A 16,496-nucleotide genomic window follows, 5' to 3' on the forward strand; every position below is an offset into this window, starting at 1 on the left:
GTGTATGTTGTATCCTTTTGTGCTGTTTTGTAGGTTTTACATATTCTGCTAAATATAAAGTCATGCCAGTGGTCAGTGTTCACATGTGCGCACAAAATGCACGGGATGGGGCAGCATTCTCATGTGTTTTTTGTTCATTAGGTAGGATAGAGAAATGAGCTGTTTTCCCTTATTTTTTTGTAGATTCTTGTATTGCGTTAAGTCCAGCAACTGCTGACCGAAGCAGAACACTACCTCCAGATTCACTTTCTCTTTTGCTCTGAAAGAATTCATCAGCTCTTGGAGTGTGAGAAAATATGGAAGTCCTCACGGCGAGGGCCACCTCCTGGCTGGTCTCAGACTTAGCTCACTGAAGAGCCGAGAGACAGAGGGCGGTTTTAACGTAAACATCGGTTTATGTTGGAGAGTTGCCCCTGAGAGAAATAAAACTGGGATCTTGGTGTGCGTAATTCTTTTTATCATGGCGTCTCCGGGTAAACATTCGAAATCAACTGCTTCCCGTCTGTGGGTTCCTCTTTCTACAAATTTACTGAAGTGGTAATTAGTTTTTTTGTTTGTTGGTTTGTTTGAGAATACTGTGAAAATATTACCATAAGCCTGGGGGAACCATATGATTGGGGTGTTTAGAAAATCTAAATGCAAGATGAAAATTTTATAGAAATTGTTCCCATGAAGGCTTCGGGCGAGACTCCTGTCTGCTCACCCACATTTAAAATTACTGCTCCAGATTTGGTTTTTAAATACGGTTTCAGAAATGAAGGTGAGGAATTAGCCACGCTTTAGCGATCTTGGAAGTGAATTCAAATCTTCCTTCGAAGTGTTCCGCCTGTAATTTTGTGAGTGTGTTTGTGTGTGATAGAGGAGTTGGACTTTGAAATGAAATACCTGTTCTCACTCCTACCTAGGCTGTGAATCCCATGTGGGAGAGGGAACATCCAACCTGATTATTTTGTATCTGCCCCAGCATTTAGTACAGTGCCTGGAACGGAGTAAGTATTAAAGCCATAATGATGATGTGAGTTTTCATAAATGGAGATTGAGAGTGGTTTATTTTGTCTGTATGTATGTTCTGTTTGTATGTTTGTCTGTGAAGCAGCATGGCCTAGTGGATAGAACCCGGACCTGAGAGCCAGATGGACCTGGGTCCTAATCCCCCGGGCTCTGCCACTTGCCTGCAGTGTGGCCATGGGCGAGTCACTTCACTGTGCCTCAGTTGACCTCATCTGTAAAATGGGGATTAAGACTGTGAGCCCCATGTAGGACAGAGACTGTGTCCAACCTGATTAGCTTGTCCGTGGCTCAGTGGAAAGAGCACGGGCTTTGGAGTCAGCAGTCATGGGTTCGAATCCTGGCTCTGCCACTTGTCAGCTGTGCGCCTTTGGGCAAGTCACTTCACTTCTCGGTGCCTCAGTTACCTCATCTGTAAAATGGGGATTAAGACTGTGAGCCCCACGTGGGACAACCTGATTACCTTGTATCTACCCCAGCGTTTAGAACAGTGCTTGGCACATAGTAAGCGCTTAAAAAATACCATCCTAATTATTGGAGAAGCAGTGTGGCTTAGTGGAAAGAGCACGGGCTTGGGAGTCAGAGGATGTGGGTTCCAATCCCGCCTCCGCCACTTGTCTGCTGTGTGACCTTAGGTGAGTCAGTGCTTGGCACATAGTGCTTAACAAATGCAATCATTATTATTATTATTATTCATTTGTTCGTTTTAAGGTAAGTGCCCCGTGTGTTTGTAAGTTGTCCCACTGTTGCACTCAGTTCATCCTTCCCGCTGCTGACTGTGCTGGTGGAAAAACCTTAGACTGTAAGCCCGTCAAAGGGCAGGGACTGTCTCTATCTGTTGCCGATTTGTACATTCCAAGCGCTTAGTACAGTGCTCTGCACATAGTAAGCGCTCAATAAATACTATTGAATAAAATAAATACTATTGAATGAAAAACCTCCAAACCTACTGATGGGTAAGAAGATATGTTTTCCACTTTTCATGACAACTACTGTCTTCAGCAGAATATCGGTTAGTCATCAGACACTCGAGTGTGAGCACCAGAGATTTCTGAACAATCACATCCATGCTGACACTGCCTCAGAGAAGAAGCCGAGGGGCTGGGAAGCGAGCCAGGCTGGAGGTCTCAATCAATCAGTGGTATTTACTGAGTGCTTACTATGTGCAGAGCACTGTACTAAGTGCTTGGAAGAGCACGATACAGCAGAATTAATGGACATATTCCTTGCCCATAACGAGCTTACAATCTAGATGGGGAGACAGACATTCATAGAGATAAGTTATAGAGTTGAAAGATATGCACATAAGTGTTGAAGGGTTCGGGGTGAATGTCAAATATCCAAAGGTCACAGATCCAAACACGTAGGCAACACAGAAGGGAGAGAGAGCCGGGGAAAAGAGGGCTTAATCGGGGAAGGTCTCTTGGAGGAGATGTGACCCAGCACTTAGAAAGTGCTTGGCACATAGCAAGCGCTTAACAAATACCCTCATCATTATTATTATTATTAACAATGCTTTGAAGGTGGAGAGAGTGTTGGTCTGCTGTATAAGGAGAGGGAGGGTGTTCCAGGCTAGAGGGAGGACGTGAGGAAGGGATCAGCGGCGAGATAGATGAGATCGAGGCCCAGTGAGTAAGCTGGCACTAGAGGAGTGGAGCGTGTAGGCTGGGCTGGAGTAGGAGAGCAATGAGATGAGGTTGTATGGGGAGAGCTGATTTGAGTGCTTTAAAGCAGATGGTAAGGAGTTTCTGTTGGATGTGTAGGTACATGGGCAGCCATTGGAGGTTTTCGAGGCATGGGCTGAATATTTTTGTTGCAAGATGACCCGTGCAGCAATGCAAGATATGGATTGATATGGGGAGGGACAGGAGGCTGGGAGAAAAGGGTGGTTTTTAGCCATATTGTGAAGGTAGAACTGACAGGATTTGGTGACGGATTGAATATGTGGGTGGAATGAGAGTGAGGAGTAGAGGACGATGCCAAGATTACAGGCTTTTTAGATAGGATAGTGGTATTGTCTGTAGTGATGGGAAAGAGAGAGGATGGACAGAGTTTAGGTGGGAAGATAAGGAGTTCCATTCTGGACATGTTAAATTTGAGAAGTAGGTGTAATATCCAGGTAGAGATGTTCTGAAGCAGAAAGAAATACAAGACTGCCGGGAGGGAGAGAGATCAGGCCTGGAGAGGTAGATTTGGGGATCATCCGCCTAGAAGGGGTAGTTGAAGCCATGGAAGCAAATGAATTCTCCAAGGGCCTGGATGTAGATAGAGAAGAGAAGAGCACCTGGAAATGAACCTTGAGGGACACCCACTGTCAGAGGGTGGGAGGCAGAGGAGGAGCCAGAGAGAAGAACCAAGAGAGGACAGCATCAGTGTAGCCGAGATTGGATAAAGTTTGCAGGGGAAGGGGGTGATCTGCAGTGTCGAAGGCAGCTGAGAGGTTGAGGAGAATTAAAATGGAGTAGAGACCATTGGATTTGGCAGGAAGGAGATCATTGGTGACCTTTGAGAGAGCTGTTTCTGTGGAATGAAGAGGGAGGAAGCCAGATTGGGGAGGATCTAGGATAGAATTGGAGGAGAGGAAGTTGAGGCAGCAGATGTAAACAACTCTCAAAAAGTTTGAAGAGAAATGGTAGGAGGGGGGTGGGGGTCAAGGGAGGGTTGGTTGTTTTTTTTTTTTAAGAAAGGGGAGACATCAGCATTTTTGAAAGCAGTGGGGAAGAAGCCTTTGGAGAGTCAACAGTTGAAGATGGTAGTCGTGGAATGAAGAAGGTAGAGGGTGAGTGTCTTGAAAAGGCATGAATCGGTGGGATCAGGAGCACTGGATTTAAGAAGGAGACAAGCGATCTCATCTTAAATTACGCAGGGAGGAATATAGGAAGAGTCAGGGTGGAGGAGGAGAGGGGGACTGGAGAGAAACAGGAGATTTCAGAGAAATCATGACTGATGGTTTCAATTTTGTTGATGACTGTATAGCCCCATCATTAGGGGAAAGAGCGGATGGGAGGGAACAGAAAGTTTGAGGAGGGAGTTAAATGTCTCTCCTCCAGGAAGCTTGGAGGAGAGCAGATTCTCTTTGTGTTTCTGCCCCGCTTCTCGTCCTCCAGCCCTTGAACTCGGCTCCCCTTCTATCAAAAAATTCTAATCGCATTTTCCTTCTGCCTGTGCCTAGTGTCCTTTAAAATGACAAGGGTGACCAGTTGTTCATTTTTCTCCAGACAGTCTTGTTTTTCCACTGGTCTGTTCCATGCAGATGTGACACTGGACTCCATGACGTCTGGGGTTTCAATTTTCAGCATTCCATTCTCCCCCACACCCCCTTTCCCTCGGTTCTTGCAGCAAAGTTCTGTGGGCCGGAAGACACCGTTCAGAGGGCCTGCAGGGGAACTCCCAAAGCTTCTAGAGCAAGCTGGTTGCGGGTCTGGCGGCTGTCTGTGCCTCAGTTTCCTCGCCTGTAAAATGGGAATTAAGACTGTGAGCCCCATGGGGGACAGGAACTGTGTCCAACCTGATTACCTTGTATCTACCCTAGCGCTCAGTACAGTGCCTGCCACATAATAAGTGCTTAACAAATACCAGAAGAAGAAATACTCTACGTTTCCGGGGCCTCAGACATACTTCTGGAGAATGGCGAATCTGGTATCGTTGGATTAAGCGTTAAACCGTGTGGCTGATGTAACTTGTTATATTACAAGTTGGCCGTGCGTGTGGTTTGAAACTGGACAGCCCCATTTTCTTCTATGTCATTTAAAGGCATAGAGAGGCAGCAGCATGGCATAGTGGATGGAGTCTGGAGTCAGAAGGCCATGAGATCTAATCCCGGCTCCACCACTTGTCTGCTGGGTGACCTTGGGCAAGTCACTTCACTTCGCTGTGCCTCGGTTCCATCGTCTGTGAAATAGGGATTGAGACTGTTGAGCCCCACATCGGACAGGGACTGGGTCCAACCGGATTTGCTTGTATCCACCCCAGTGTTTAGTACAGAGCCTGGAACATAGTAAGCACTTAACAAATGCTATCATTATTATTAGTATTATTGTTAATATAGCAATTTTCAGCGCAGGCCTCCTTCTGCTATGGCTTCTGCTGTGTTTTGTGGCTCAGACATGGTGCCGAGGTTCATGTGGGCGTGGGAGAACACGGGGCTCTGGAATAAATGGCATTCAGAGTTGTCCCCCCTAAAAAACACCCTAGAATTCAGCTAAATTGTGCACGTCTACAAAAATGGCCCATGTGATGCTATCCCATAAAGCTGTGTGCTTAGGTGGTGACCCATATGACTTCACGTTTGCCTCCTTATCTGAGGCCGTGACAGTCACTAGCGGCCCTCCTGCTAATAATCCTGCTATCACGAGATGTGCGGCAGATTGGTGATGGAGGTTGACAGGTCCTTGAGGTTAGAGATAGCGTCTACTTTCTCTATTGTCCTCTCCCAAGTTCTTAGTACTATATGGTCTGCACAGAGTAGGTGCTCAAAAAATACCAATGACTGAGTGACTGTTGCATCATTTTAAGGCAGTTTTGGGGTTAGTACTTAGGAACATTCAGCTCGGGGTATTTGGGGGGGTAAAATATTCCTTTAAAAAACTAGAAATGAGTCATTTCTTATGAAAAGGCTCAGGGATTTTATGGAAAAGGGACATATTTGATAGTGAAACAGTTTTATAATAATGATAATTATGATATTTCATAAGTGCTTACTGTGTCTCCAGGAACTGTACTAAGTACTGGGGAGGACACAATCAGTATTGGACACGGTCCCTGTCCCACATGGGACTCGCAGTCTCAATCCCCTTTTTTTTTAGTAACATTAGCGATCACTTGAAAATCCAGAGCACTACAAACGGGTAAAGAACGAGAGGAAGAGGATGTGTGTGCAGAGCAGGTGGGTTTCCTATTTTCTCATGATTCCCAACCTTCCCTCCTCTGGCCATTTTCTCTAGCATTACCATGGAAATGAATTATGCATGTGCAGAAGGAGAGTAGGCAGCAACCCCACGGAAAAGGGGAAGAGATGACTGACTGAGAGAGTGAAACTACTGAAAACAAAACTCCAGTGACCCCACTTTGAGCAGACTTTTAGGGGGTGTCTAGGGGTGATGGCTTTTTAGTGCCGAGGGTAGCAGCTGGCCACCGAAGAAGATGGCAGGGAAACAGCCTTAAAAGAAGTAAAATATTTAGGAGGAGGGAGGGCTGCCTCTGCCGATGACCAAAGATGAAGCAGGAAGTGAGGACGGGGCTTTGACCCCACCCCAGAACATCCCATTCCGAGTCTTCTTGGCCTATCGTACTCTCCCAAGTGCTCAGTACAGTGCTCGGCATACAGGAAGTGGCCAATAAATACTATTGACCTCTTGGACTTCACTTAATTTCTTAAGGAACCTGGACTGCTAAGCCTGCTAAGTTTTTAAAAAATTGGAGGTATGCTGTTTTCTTGAAATACAGAGCTTTATGTTCTAACCTTACCACATCTAGGAAAAGATATGCAGTAGATCAACTTACTGAGCACTTTGTGCAGAGAACTGTACTTAGCATTTGGGTGAGTAATAATAGTTGTTATTAATAATAATTTTGGTATTTGATTGATATGGTATTTTATTGCTAAGCGTTTACTCTTTGCCAAGCACAGTACTAAGCGCTCAGGTAAATGCACAATAATCAGGTCCCACATGGGACTCACATTCTTAATAGAAGGGAGAACAGGTATCGAATGCTCATTTTGCAGGTGAAGGAACTGAGTCACAGAGAACTTAAATGACTTTCCCAAGGTCACACAGCAGGTAAGGAGCAGAGCCGGAATTAGAAGCCAGGTCTCCGACTCCCAGGCCCATGATCTTTCCACTAAGGCAATGCTGCTTCCCCGGTAAAATACAACAGAGTTGGTAGACATGATCCCTGCCTTCAAGGAGCTTACAATGTATTGGGGGAGACAAACATTAAAATAAATTACAGATCGGGGAAGCAGCGGAGTATAAAGATATGTACATAAGTGCTTGCGTCTCCGGTTGGGGTGAGTATTCAAGTGGTTGAGAAGTAAATCCCTACATGCATAGGGGATGCAGAGGGGAGAGTGGATTTAGGGTTTAGTCAAGGAAGATCTCTTGGAGGAGTTGTGATTTTAGGAGGACTTTGAAGGTGGAGAGAGGGTGAACTGTCAGATATGAAGGGGGAAGGAGTTCCAGGCCCAAGGGAGGATGCGAGCAAGGGGTCGACGGCGAGAGAAATGAGATCGACATGCTGTAAGTAGGTCGCATCGGATGACAAAGTAGAGCGAGATCAGCGAGTTACGATAAGTGAGGGCAAGCCGATTGAGTGCCTTAAATGCCCCGGTTAAGAGGCTTCTGTTTGATGCCGAGATGGGTGGGCAATCATTGGATGGTTTTGAGGAGTGGGGAGCTGGGCACAGAACCCTTTTTTTTGAAACATGATAAGAGCAAATGAAATATGGTGCTATAGGATTCACTCCTCGATCAGCCCCTGGCTTGGGCATGACTCACCATTGGCTTTAAAGCCCTCAATCACCTCGCCCCCCTCCTATTCCTACTCCCACCTCGCTACGCTCGTACTACAGCCCAACACGCACACTTCACTCCTCGCCAACCTTCTCACTGTGCCTCCATCTTGTCTGTCTCATCCCCGACGCCTGGCCCACATCCTGCTTCAGGCCTGGAGCACCCTCCCTCCGCAAATCCGACAGACGGTGACTTTGCCCTGCTTCAAAGCCTTATTGAAGGCACATCTCCTCCAAGAGGCCTTCCCTGACTAAGCCCCACATTTCCTCTTCTCCCACTCCCTTCTGCGGCACCCTGAGTCGCTCCTTTAGTCATCCCCCCTCCCAGCCCCACAACACCCCTGCACATATCTGTAATTTATTTCTATTGATGACCATCTCCTCCTATAGACTGTAAACTCATTGTGGGCAGGGAATGTGTCCGCTTATTGCTGCAGTGTACTCTCCCAAGTGCTTAGTTTAGTGCTGTCCACACGATAAGTGCTCATTAAGCACTTAGCACAGTGCCTAGCACACAGTAAGTACTTACCAAATACCATAATTATAAAAGATTAACTGACTGACTCTTTCATCCGACTGCACAGTCTCATCTATCCAGATTGGCGGCCCGTTCTTGGAAGGCTTCCTCATCGCCTAACCCCCTTCTATTCAAAATGAATGGTTAAAAATCCAGATTATGGAAGAGCCGGGTGTTCCATGCTAATGGAGCTTAATTCTGTCGCTCGAAAAGGTTTCGGGGAGGATCATCTGTAGGTGCTGTGGGTTTTCAACTATTAGTTATGATTCTACCGGGGATTATTTTTAGAGAAAGATGTCACCTATTTGAGGTTATAGGTGTCTGGCAAGCTTCCAGCAGATAGAGGTAACAGAGATAGGAGGAAAAAAAAGCCTCACTTCATCAGCGCGGAAAGGACCACACCACATTCTCCACAGCCGTTTCTCCAGAGTCTAGGTGAGTGTAATTCCTTAGCACTCTATAGGTTCATTCATTCATTCAGTCGTATTTATTGGGCACCTACTGTGTGCAGAGCATTGTATTCATTCATTCAGCTGTATTTATTGGGCACTTACTGTGTGCAGAGCACTGTACTAAGCGCTTGGGAGAGAACAGTACAACAATTAACTGACAGAATTCCTGCCCAAACAAGCTTACAGTCTAGAGGAGGGGAGATACACGTCAATACATATAAAGAAATGACAGATATATACATAAGTGCTGTGGGGCTGGGACAGGGGGAAGAGCAAAGGAAGCAAGTCCGGGTGACGCAGAAGTAAGTGGGAGATGAGGAAGGGGGTGTCTAGTCTGGGAAGGCCTCTTGGAGGAGATGTGCCTTCAATAAGGCTTTGAAGAGGGGGAGAGTCGTCGTCTGTTGGATTTGAGGAGGGAGGGCGTTCCAGGTCAGAGGCAGGACGTGGGCTAGGGGTCGGCGGTGAGATAGGTGAGACCGAGGCAGAGTGAGGTTAGCACTAGAGGAGCGAAGTGTGTGGGCTGGGTTGTGGAAGGAGAGAAGCGAGGTAAGGTAGGAGGGGGCAAGGAGGTGGACTGCTTTAAAGCCAGTGGTGAGGAGTTTTTTGTTTGAAGAGGAGGATGGGCAACCACTGGAGTCTTTTTGAGGAGCGGGATGGTATAGCCTGAAAGTTTTGTAGAAAAATGATCCGGGCAGCAGAGTGAAGTATGGACTGGAGTGGGGAGCGAAAGGTGGCTGGGAGGTCAGCAAGGACGCTAATACAGTAATCAAGGCGGGATAGAATAAATGATTGGATTAACGTGGCAGCAATATAGATGGAGAGGAAACGGCAGATTTTAGCAATGTTGTGAAGGTGGGAATGACAGGATTTAGTGATGGATTGAATATGGGAGAGAGAGATGTCAAGGATAGCGCCAGGGTTACGGGCTTGTGAGAAAGGAAGGATGGTGGTGCCGTCTAATAATAATAATAACAATGTTGGTATTTGTTAAGCGCTTACTATGTGCAGAGCACTGTTCTAAGCACTGGGGTATACAGGGTAATCAGGTTGTCCCACATGAGGCTCACGGTCTTAATCCCCATTTTGCAGATGAGGTAACTGAGGCACAGAGAAGTCAAGTGACTTGCCCACAGTCACACAGCTGACAAGTGGCAGAGCTGGGATACAGTGATGGGAAAGTCAGGGCGCAGACAGGGTTTGGGTGGGAAGTTAAGGAGCTCTGTTTTGGACATGTTAAATTTAAGGTGAGTGAAGGACATCCAAGTAGAGATGTCTTGAAGGCGGGAGGAAATGCGAGATTGGAGTGAGGGAGAGAGATCAGTGAGAGATCTCTCGCTTGGAAGAGTACAAGAAAACGATAAACAGAAACAGTCCCTGCCTGCAGCCAGCTTACTGTAGAGTGGGAGATATACATTAACAATGTTCTACATGCAGTAAGCGCTCAATAAATATGACTGAACGAGTAATAAAAATAAATAAATTTATTTCAATCTGCTCTAGTGATTAATGTTTTACTTGTGAAGAAGGTGAGAGTGGGCATGTAGAGGGATAACTCACCACAATTGTCAAGCTAAACAGACAACCCTCTTCTCTCAGAGAAGCAGCATGGCTCAGTGGAAAGAGCCCGGGCTTGGGAGTCAGAGGTCATGGGTTCTAATTCCGGCTCTGCCACTTGTAAGCTGTGTGACCTTGGGCAAGTCACTGAACTTCTCTCTGCCTCAGTTACCTCATCTGTAAAATGGGGATGAAGACTGGGAGCCCCACGTGGGACAACCTGATTATCTTGTATCTACCCCAGCGCTTAGAACAGTGCTTGGCACATAGTCAGCGCTTAACAAATACCAATATTATTATTATTACTACTACTGGGGGCTGTCGTAGAGTTGCACTGAAGTTTTAGCTCTGAGCTAAGTAGCTCAGAGGCATCAGGCAATGGAAAAGCAAGAATATGTGTATTACTTTAGACTGAGAAGCAGCATGGCATAGTGGTTAGAGCCCAGGCCTGGGGGTTAGAAAGAAGGTCATGGGTTCTAATCCCTGCTCTGCCACTTGTCTGTTGTATGACCTTGGGTAAGTCTTACTTCTCTGTGCCTCAGTTACCTCATCTGTAAAATGGGGATTGAGACTGTGAACCAAAATGGGACAGGGGCTGTGTCCAACACAATTTGCTTGTATCTACTCCAGCATTTAGCACAGTGCCTGGCACATAGTAAGCATTTAACAAATCCCATGATTATTATTATTATTATTATTGCACTGACGTGTGAAAATCTCTGAGATCTGAACTTTTGCAGTTTTTTTGATATGCTAATGGCAAGCCCTATTCAAGATGGGAAAACTACAGCATATCTTTCCCTAGGCATAATAATAATAATGTTGGTATTTGTTAAGCGCTTACTATGTGCAGAGCACTGTTCTAAGCGCTGGGGTAGGCACAGGGGAATCAGGTTGTCCCACGTGGGGCTCACAGTCTTAATTCCCATTTTACAGATGAGGTAACTCAGGCCCAGAGAAGTTAAGTGACTTGCCCACAGTCACACAGCTGACAAGCGGCAGAGCCGGAATTCGAACCCATGACCTCTGACTCCAAAGCCCGTGCTCTTTTCACTGAGCCATGATCAACCTGGAGCTTGGATAGAGCGCAGTTTTCCGGTTTCATCTCAATGCTCTGTCCATCGTAAGGCCACTGAAAGTTAATAATAATAATTGTGATATTTGTTAAGCGCTTACTATGTGCAAAGCACTGTTCTAAGCGCTGGGGGATACCAGGTGATCAGGTTGTCCCACGTGGGGCTCACAGTTTTTTTAATCCCCATTTGACAGATGAGGTAACTGAGGCACAGAGAAGTTAAGTGACTTGCCCAAGGTCACACAGCTGATTAGCGGCAGAGCCGGGATTAGAACCCATGACCTCTGACTCCCAAGCCCACGCTCTGTCCACTGAGCCACGCTGCAAGTTGAGAAGCAATATGGATGGAGCATGGGCCTGGGAAGTAAAAGAAGTAGGATTTGCCCAAGGTCATACAGCAGACAAGTGGCAGAGCGGGGATTAGAACCCATGACCTTCTAACTCCCAGGCCCCTGCTCTAATCACTACACCATGCTGCTTCTCACTCTAAAGTAATGTACATATTCTTGCTTTTCCTTTGCCTGATGCCTCTAAGCTACTTAGCTCAGAGCTAAAACTTCAGTGCAACTCTACGATAGCCCCAAATAATAATAATAATAATGTTGGAGTCAGAAGGACCTGGGTTCTAATCCTAGCTCTGCCACTTGTCTGCTGGGTGACCTTGGGCAAATCACTTCACCTCTCCGTGCCTCAGCTACGTCATCTGTAAAATGGGGATTAAGACTGTGAGCCCCATGTGGAACATTGACTTTGTCCAGAAGCAGCATGGCCTATCGGTTAGAGCACAGGCCTGGGAGTCGGAAGGACCTGAGTTTAATCCTGACTCCTCCATCATCTGCTGTGGGACCTTGGGGAAATCACTTGACTTCTCTGTGCCTCAGTTACCTTATCTGTAAAATGAGGATTAAGACTGTGAGCCCCGGGTGGGATAACCAAATTACCTTATATGTACCCCAGTGCTTAGAACAGTGCTTGGAACATAGCAAGTGCTTAACAAATAGCATCATTATTATTACCCCAATGTTTAGTACAGTGCTTGGCACATAGTAAGTACGTAACCCAGCATTTTAAAAAAACCAAAAATCTGATTAGGCTTTATCTCCCCCATCGCTTAGTACAGTTCCTGTCACATAGTAAGGTCTTAACAAATACCAGTTAAAAAAAGAGAAGTCCTTCGGTGTCCTTCCTTACAGTACTCACCGAGGGATTAGTGCTACAGAACTGGAGGGTGTAGTCGCCGGTGGGATCTGGGAGACCCTACACATTCCTCTAGCTGGGAGAAGAGAATGCCTGGGTCAGACGCGTCCCCGTCTCCGTGGTGAGGAGTGAGGTAGGCTTCCCCTCGTTGCCGTCACCGGGGAAGATCCTCAGGGTGAGGCCTGGCCTTCATTGTGGCCGTCTGGGTCCTGGCCCTGCCGCATCTGATTGGGGGAGGGTGTCCGTGATATCGTTGGACCTCGTGGTCTGCTCCGCGGGGTCCCCAGGCCTGCACGGGACCCTCCAGGCCGGCTTGTGAGCTGGCTGGGCCTCCATCAGCCTTGGGCTCTGTTTACACAAGGCACATTTGAGGTGATGCTGCTGCCTTTTGTTTCCTTCCCCACCCTAACTGTTTCCATCACCCCAAACCTCCCCTTAGCGGAAAGAGCATGGACTTGGAAGTCAGAGGACGTGTGTTCTAATACCGGCTCTGCCTCTTGTCTGCTGTGGGACCTAGGGCAAGCCACTTAAGTCGTCTGGGCTTCAGTTACCTCATCTGTAAAATGAGATTAAGACTGTGAGCCCCACATGGGACAACCTGATTACCTCGTATCTACCTTAGCCCTTAGAACAGTGCTTGACACACAGTAAGCATTTAACAAATACCCAGATTATTATCATCATTATTATAATTTATTAAGGGCGTACCATGTATCAGACATTCCTCCCATGAATTTTCAAAGCACGTACATAGTGCTGTGCATTAAAAACTTTCCACAGACTTTATCAGCAAAGAACAGATGGCTGCCCTTCTAATGTTTACCTAACGAAACAAGGAAACTAAATAAAATTGCAGTTTTTATTATTATTAGTAGTAGTAACCTTAGAAATAGTGATTTTTTTAAGTGCTGATTATGTGCCAAGCACTATACTAAGAGCTGACTTACAGTCCCTCTAGACTGTAAACTCATTATGGGCAGGGAATGTGTCTGCGACTTCTGTTGTATTATACTCTCTCGAGTGCTTAGCTAAGTTCTCTGTACATAGTAAGGGCTCAATAAATACCATCAGTTGGTAGAATACAAGATAATCAGTTTGGACACGGCCCCTGTCCCACATGGGGTTCACAGGCTAAGTAAGAGGGAGAAACTACTGATGTAGTAAGCGCTTAACAAATACCATTATTATTATTATAAATCATGGATTTGTTCATAAGTGCTATGGGGCTGATGTTGGGGTGAATATCAAGTGCTTAAAGGGTACAGATTGAATTGCTTAGTCGATATAGAAGGAAGAGAGAATAGGCAAAATTTCTTTACCTGTAAAAGAGGGTTTTAAATCCCTGTTCTCCCTTCCTCTTAGTCTCTGTGGGGCGTGGGACTGTGTCCTATATGTTTTGTATCTACCCCAGTGCTTAAACTAGTGCTTGGCACGTAGCAGGTGCTGTACAGATACCAAAATTTTTGTTAAAAAAAAAAAAGTATATTCCTGCTATATTACTATAGTATATTACTGAAGTACTATTCCTGCACAGGTCACCCACACAAACACATAGACTCAGTTACTCACACACACTCATTAGAGAAGCAGCATGGCCTAATATAAAGAGCCCGGGCCTGCAAGTAAGAGAACCTGGTTTCTAATCCCGGCTCCCGGCTTTTTCAGATGAGGTAGCCGAGGCCCAGAGAAGTTAAGTGACTTGCCCAAGGTCACACAGTAGACAACTGGCAGGTGGAGCCAGGATTGGAGTGCAGGTCCTTCTGACTCCCAGGCCTGTGCCACTAGGCCAGGCTGCTTCCAATTTTTTTTATTTTAACGGCTGCCTCCCTCTCTAGGCTGTAAGCTCGCTGTGGGCCGGTAGAGTGTTCATTAACTGTTGCACTGTACTCTCCTAAATGCTTAGTATAGTGCTCTGCACACAGTAAGCGTTCAGTAAATACCACCGATTGGTGCAATTCAGTGTCTAATAATTAAAGTCGATCCTCATAAACGTCGCGCTTTCTATGATTACAAAATCCTAGCGACTGGAACGATCTAAAAGGCCACATGGCTAATCTCTCCACTACGAAGAACCAATCTAAACAGCCCCCTTAGACTGTGAGCACCTTACCCCCTCCTACCTCAAACCTCGCTACTCTCCTCCTGCAACCCAGCCCACACACTTGGCTCCTCTAATGCCAACCTATTCACTGTAGTTCGATCTCGTCCATCTCGCTGCCGACCTCTCGCCCGAGCCCTGCCTCTGGCCTGGCATCCCCTTCTTCTTCATATCCAACAGACCATTACTCTCCCACCTTCAAAGACTCAGAGAAGCAGCGTGGCTTAGTGGGAAGAGCCCGGGTTTGGGAGTGAGAGGTCGTGGGTTATAATCCCGGCTCCACCACTTGGCAGCTGTGTGACTTTGGGCAAGTCACTTAACTTCTCTGTGCCTCGGTTGCCTCATCTTTAAAATGGGGATTAAGACTATGAGCCCCACGTGGGACAACCTGATTACCTTGTATCAACCCCAGTGCTTAGAACAGTGTTTGGCACATAGTAAGCACTTAACAAATACCATTATTGTTATTATTAACAAATACCATCGTTATTATTATTATTATTAAAGGCACATCTCCAAGACGCCTTCCCCTCTCTCAGCCCTGTAGCACTCATGTACATATCCATAATTTGTTTATATTAGTGTCTGTCTTCCCCGCTAGACTGTGAGTTTGTTGTGGGAAGGGAATGTGTCTATCAGCTCTTTGTTGTACTCTCCCAAGAGCTTAGTACCGTGCTCTGCACTCAGTAAATACAATTGATGGGTTTCATTGATTAAGCTTGTAGTGGGCAGGGAGTGCCTACCAATTCTATTATATTGTACTCTCCCAAGCACTTAGTACAGTGCTTGGCACATAGTAAGCACTCAGTAAATATGATTGATCTTTCCAGTTCTCAAATCTCCACTAATGGAGATTCCCACAGCTACCCACAGTGAATAACTCCCTTGAAAGTTTTATTAGTTCACCTCTTCCTTCAGGGGCTTCTCAGTCCTGAGGTCAATGGACTTGCATTCTTCAGTCATTCGTGACTGAAGATCCCATCATCATCATCAACATTATTACCATCACCACCTGTCAGACACAAATCGTTGGCCTCAGAGAAGCTGTTCGATGCTAGGTTCCTACAGAAACGCTCTGGGCATGTCACCCCCATCCTCAAAAATCTCCAGTGGTTGCCTGTCAACCTTCATATGAAGCAAAAGCTCCTCACTATTGGCTTCAGAGCTGTCCATCCCCTTGCCCCATCCTACCTCACCTCTCTTCTCTCCTTCTCCAACCCAGCCCTCACACTCCGCTCCTCTGGTGCTGCTCACCTCCTCACTGGGCCTCGTTCTAGCCTATCCCGCCATCAACTCCTAGCCCACGTCCTACCTCTGGCCTGGAACGCCTTCCCTCCTCACATCCATCTACATAGCTCTCTTCCCCCCCTCCAAACTCTACTGAGAGGTCACCTCCTCCAGGAGGCCTTCCCAGACTGAGCCTCCCTTTTCCTCTGCTCCTCCTCCCCTCCCCATCGCCCCCACTCTCTCCCTCTGCTCTACCTCTTTCCCCACCCCACAGCACTTGTGTATATATGTACATATTTATTATTCTATGTGTTTTATTAATGATGTGTATAAATGTATAAATCTATTTATTTAGACTGATGCCAGTCTACTTGTTTTGTTTTGTTGTCTGTCTCCCCCCTTCTAGACTGTGAGCCCATTGTTGGGTAGGGATTGTCTCTCTTTGTTACCCGATTGTACTTTCCAAGCAGTACAGTCCAAGCAGTACAAGCACCGTGTACAGTGCTCTGCACACAATAAGCGCTAAATAAATACGAGTGAATGAATGAATAGGCTCAGAGCACCTCACATTTTCATAGGTCATTTTCAGAAGATCATGGGTTCTAATCCCAGCTCCACCACATGAGCCCTTGGTGATGTGTGAGAAGCAGCGTGGCTCAGTGGAAAGAGCACGGGCTTTGGAGTCAGGGCTCATGAGTTCGAATCCCAGCTCTGCCACTTGCCGGCTGTGTGACTGTGGGCAAGTCACTTAACTTCTCTGTGCCTCAGTTCCCTCATCTGTAAAATGGGGATTAAGACTGTGAGCCCCACGTGGGACAACCTGATTCCCCTATGTCTACCCCAGCGCTTAGAACAGT

At 46.5% G+C, this 16,496-nt stretch overlaps 1 protein-coding gene across 1 annotated transcript in view; it reads left to right on the plus strand.

Annotated features, from left to right (window-relative positions):
- The first annotated feature begins 3,738 nt into the window (after nucleotides 1-3,738).
- FGD4 (FYVE, RhoGEF and PH domain containing 4) overlaps nucleotides 3,739-16,496 on the plus strand; it is a 189,341-nt gene continuing 176,583 nt past the window's right edge. Inside the window, exon 1 of the mRNA XM_039911230.1 lies at nucleotides 3,739-3,787. Coding sequence (XP_039767164.1) covers nucleotides 3,772-3,787 — 16 coding nt within the window. The 5' untranslated portion in view covers nucleotides 3,739-3,771. The remainder of the gene's footprint in view (nucleotides 3,788-16,496) is intronic.

The sequence above is a fragment of the Ornithorhynchus anatinus genome, chromosome 2 (assembly GCF_004115215.2).
Source record: "Ornithorhynchus anatinus isolate Pmale09 chromosome 2, mOrnAna1.pri.v4, whole genome shotgun sequence".
Classification (NCBI taxonomy): Eukaryota; Metazoa; Chordata; class Mammalia; order Monotremata; family Ornithorhynchidae; genus Ornithorhynchus; species Ornithorhynchus anatinus.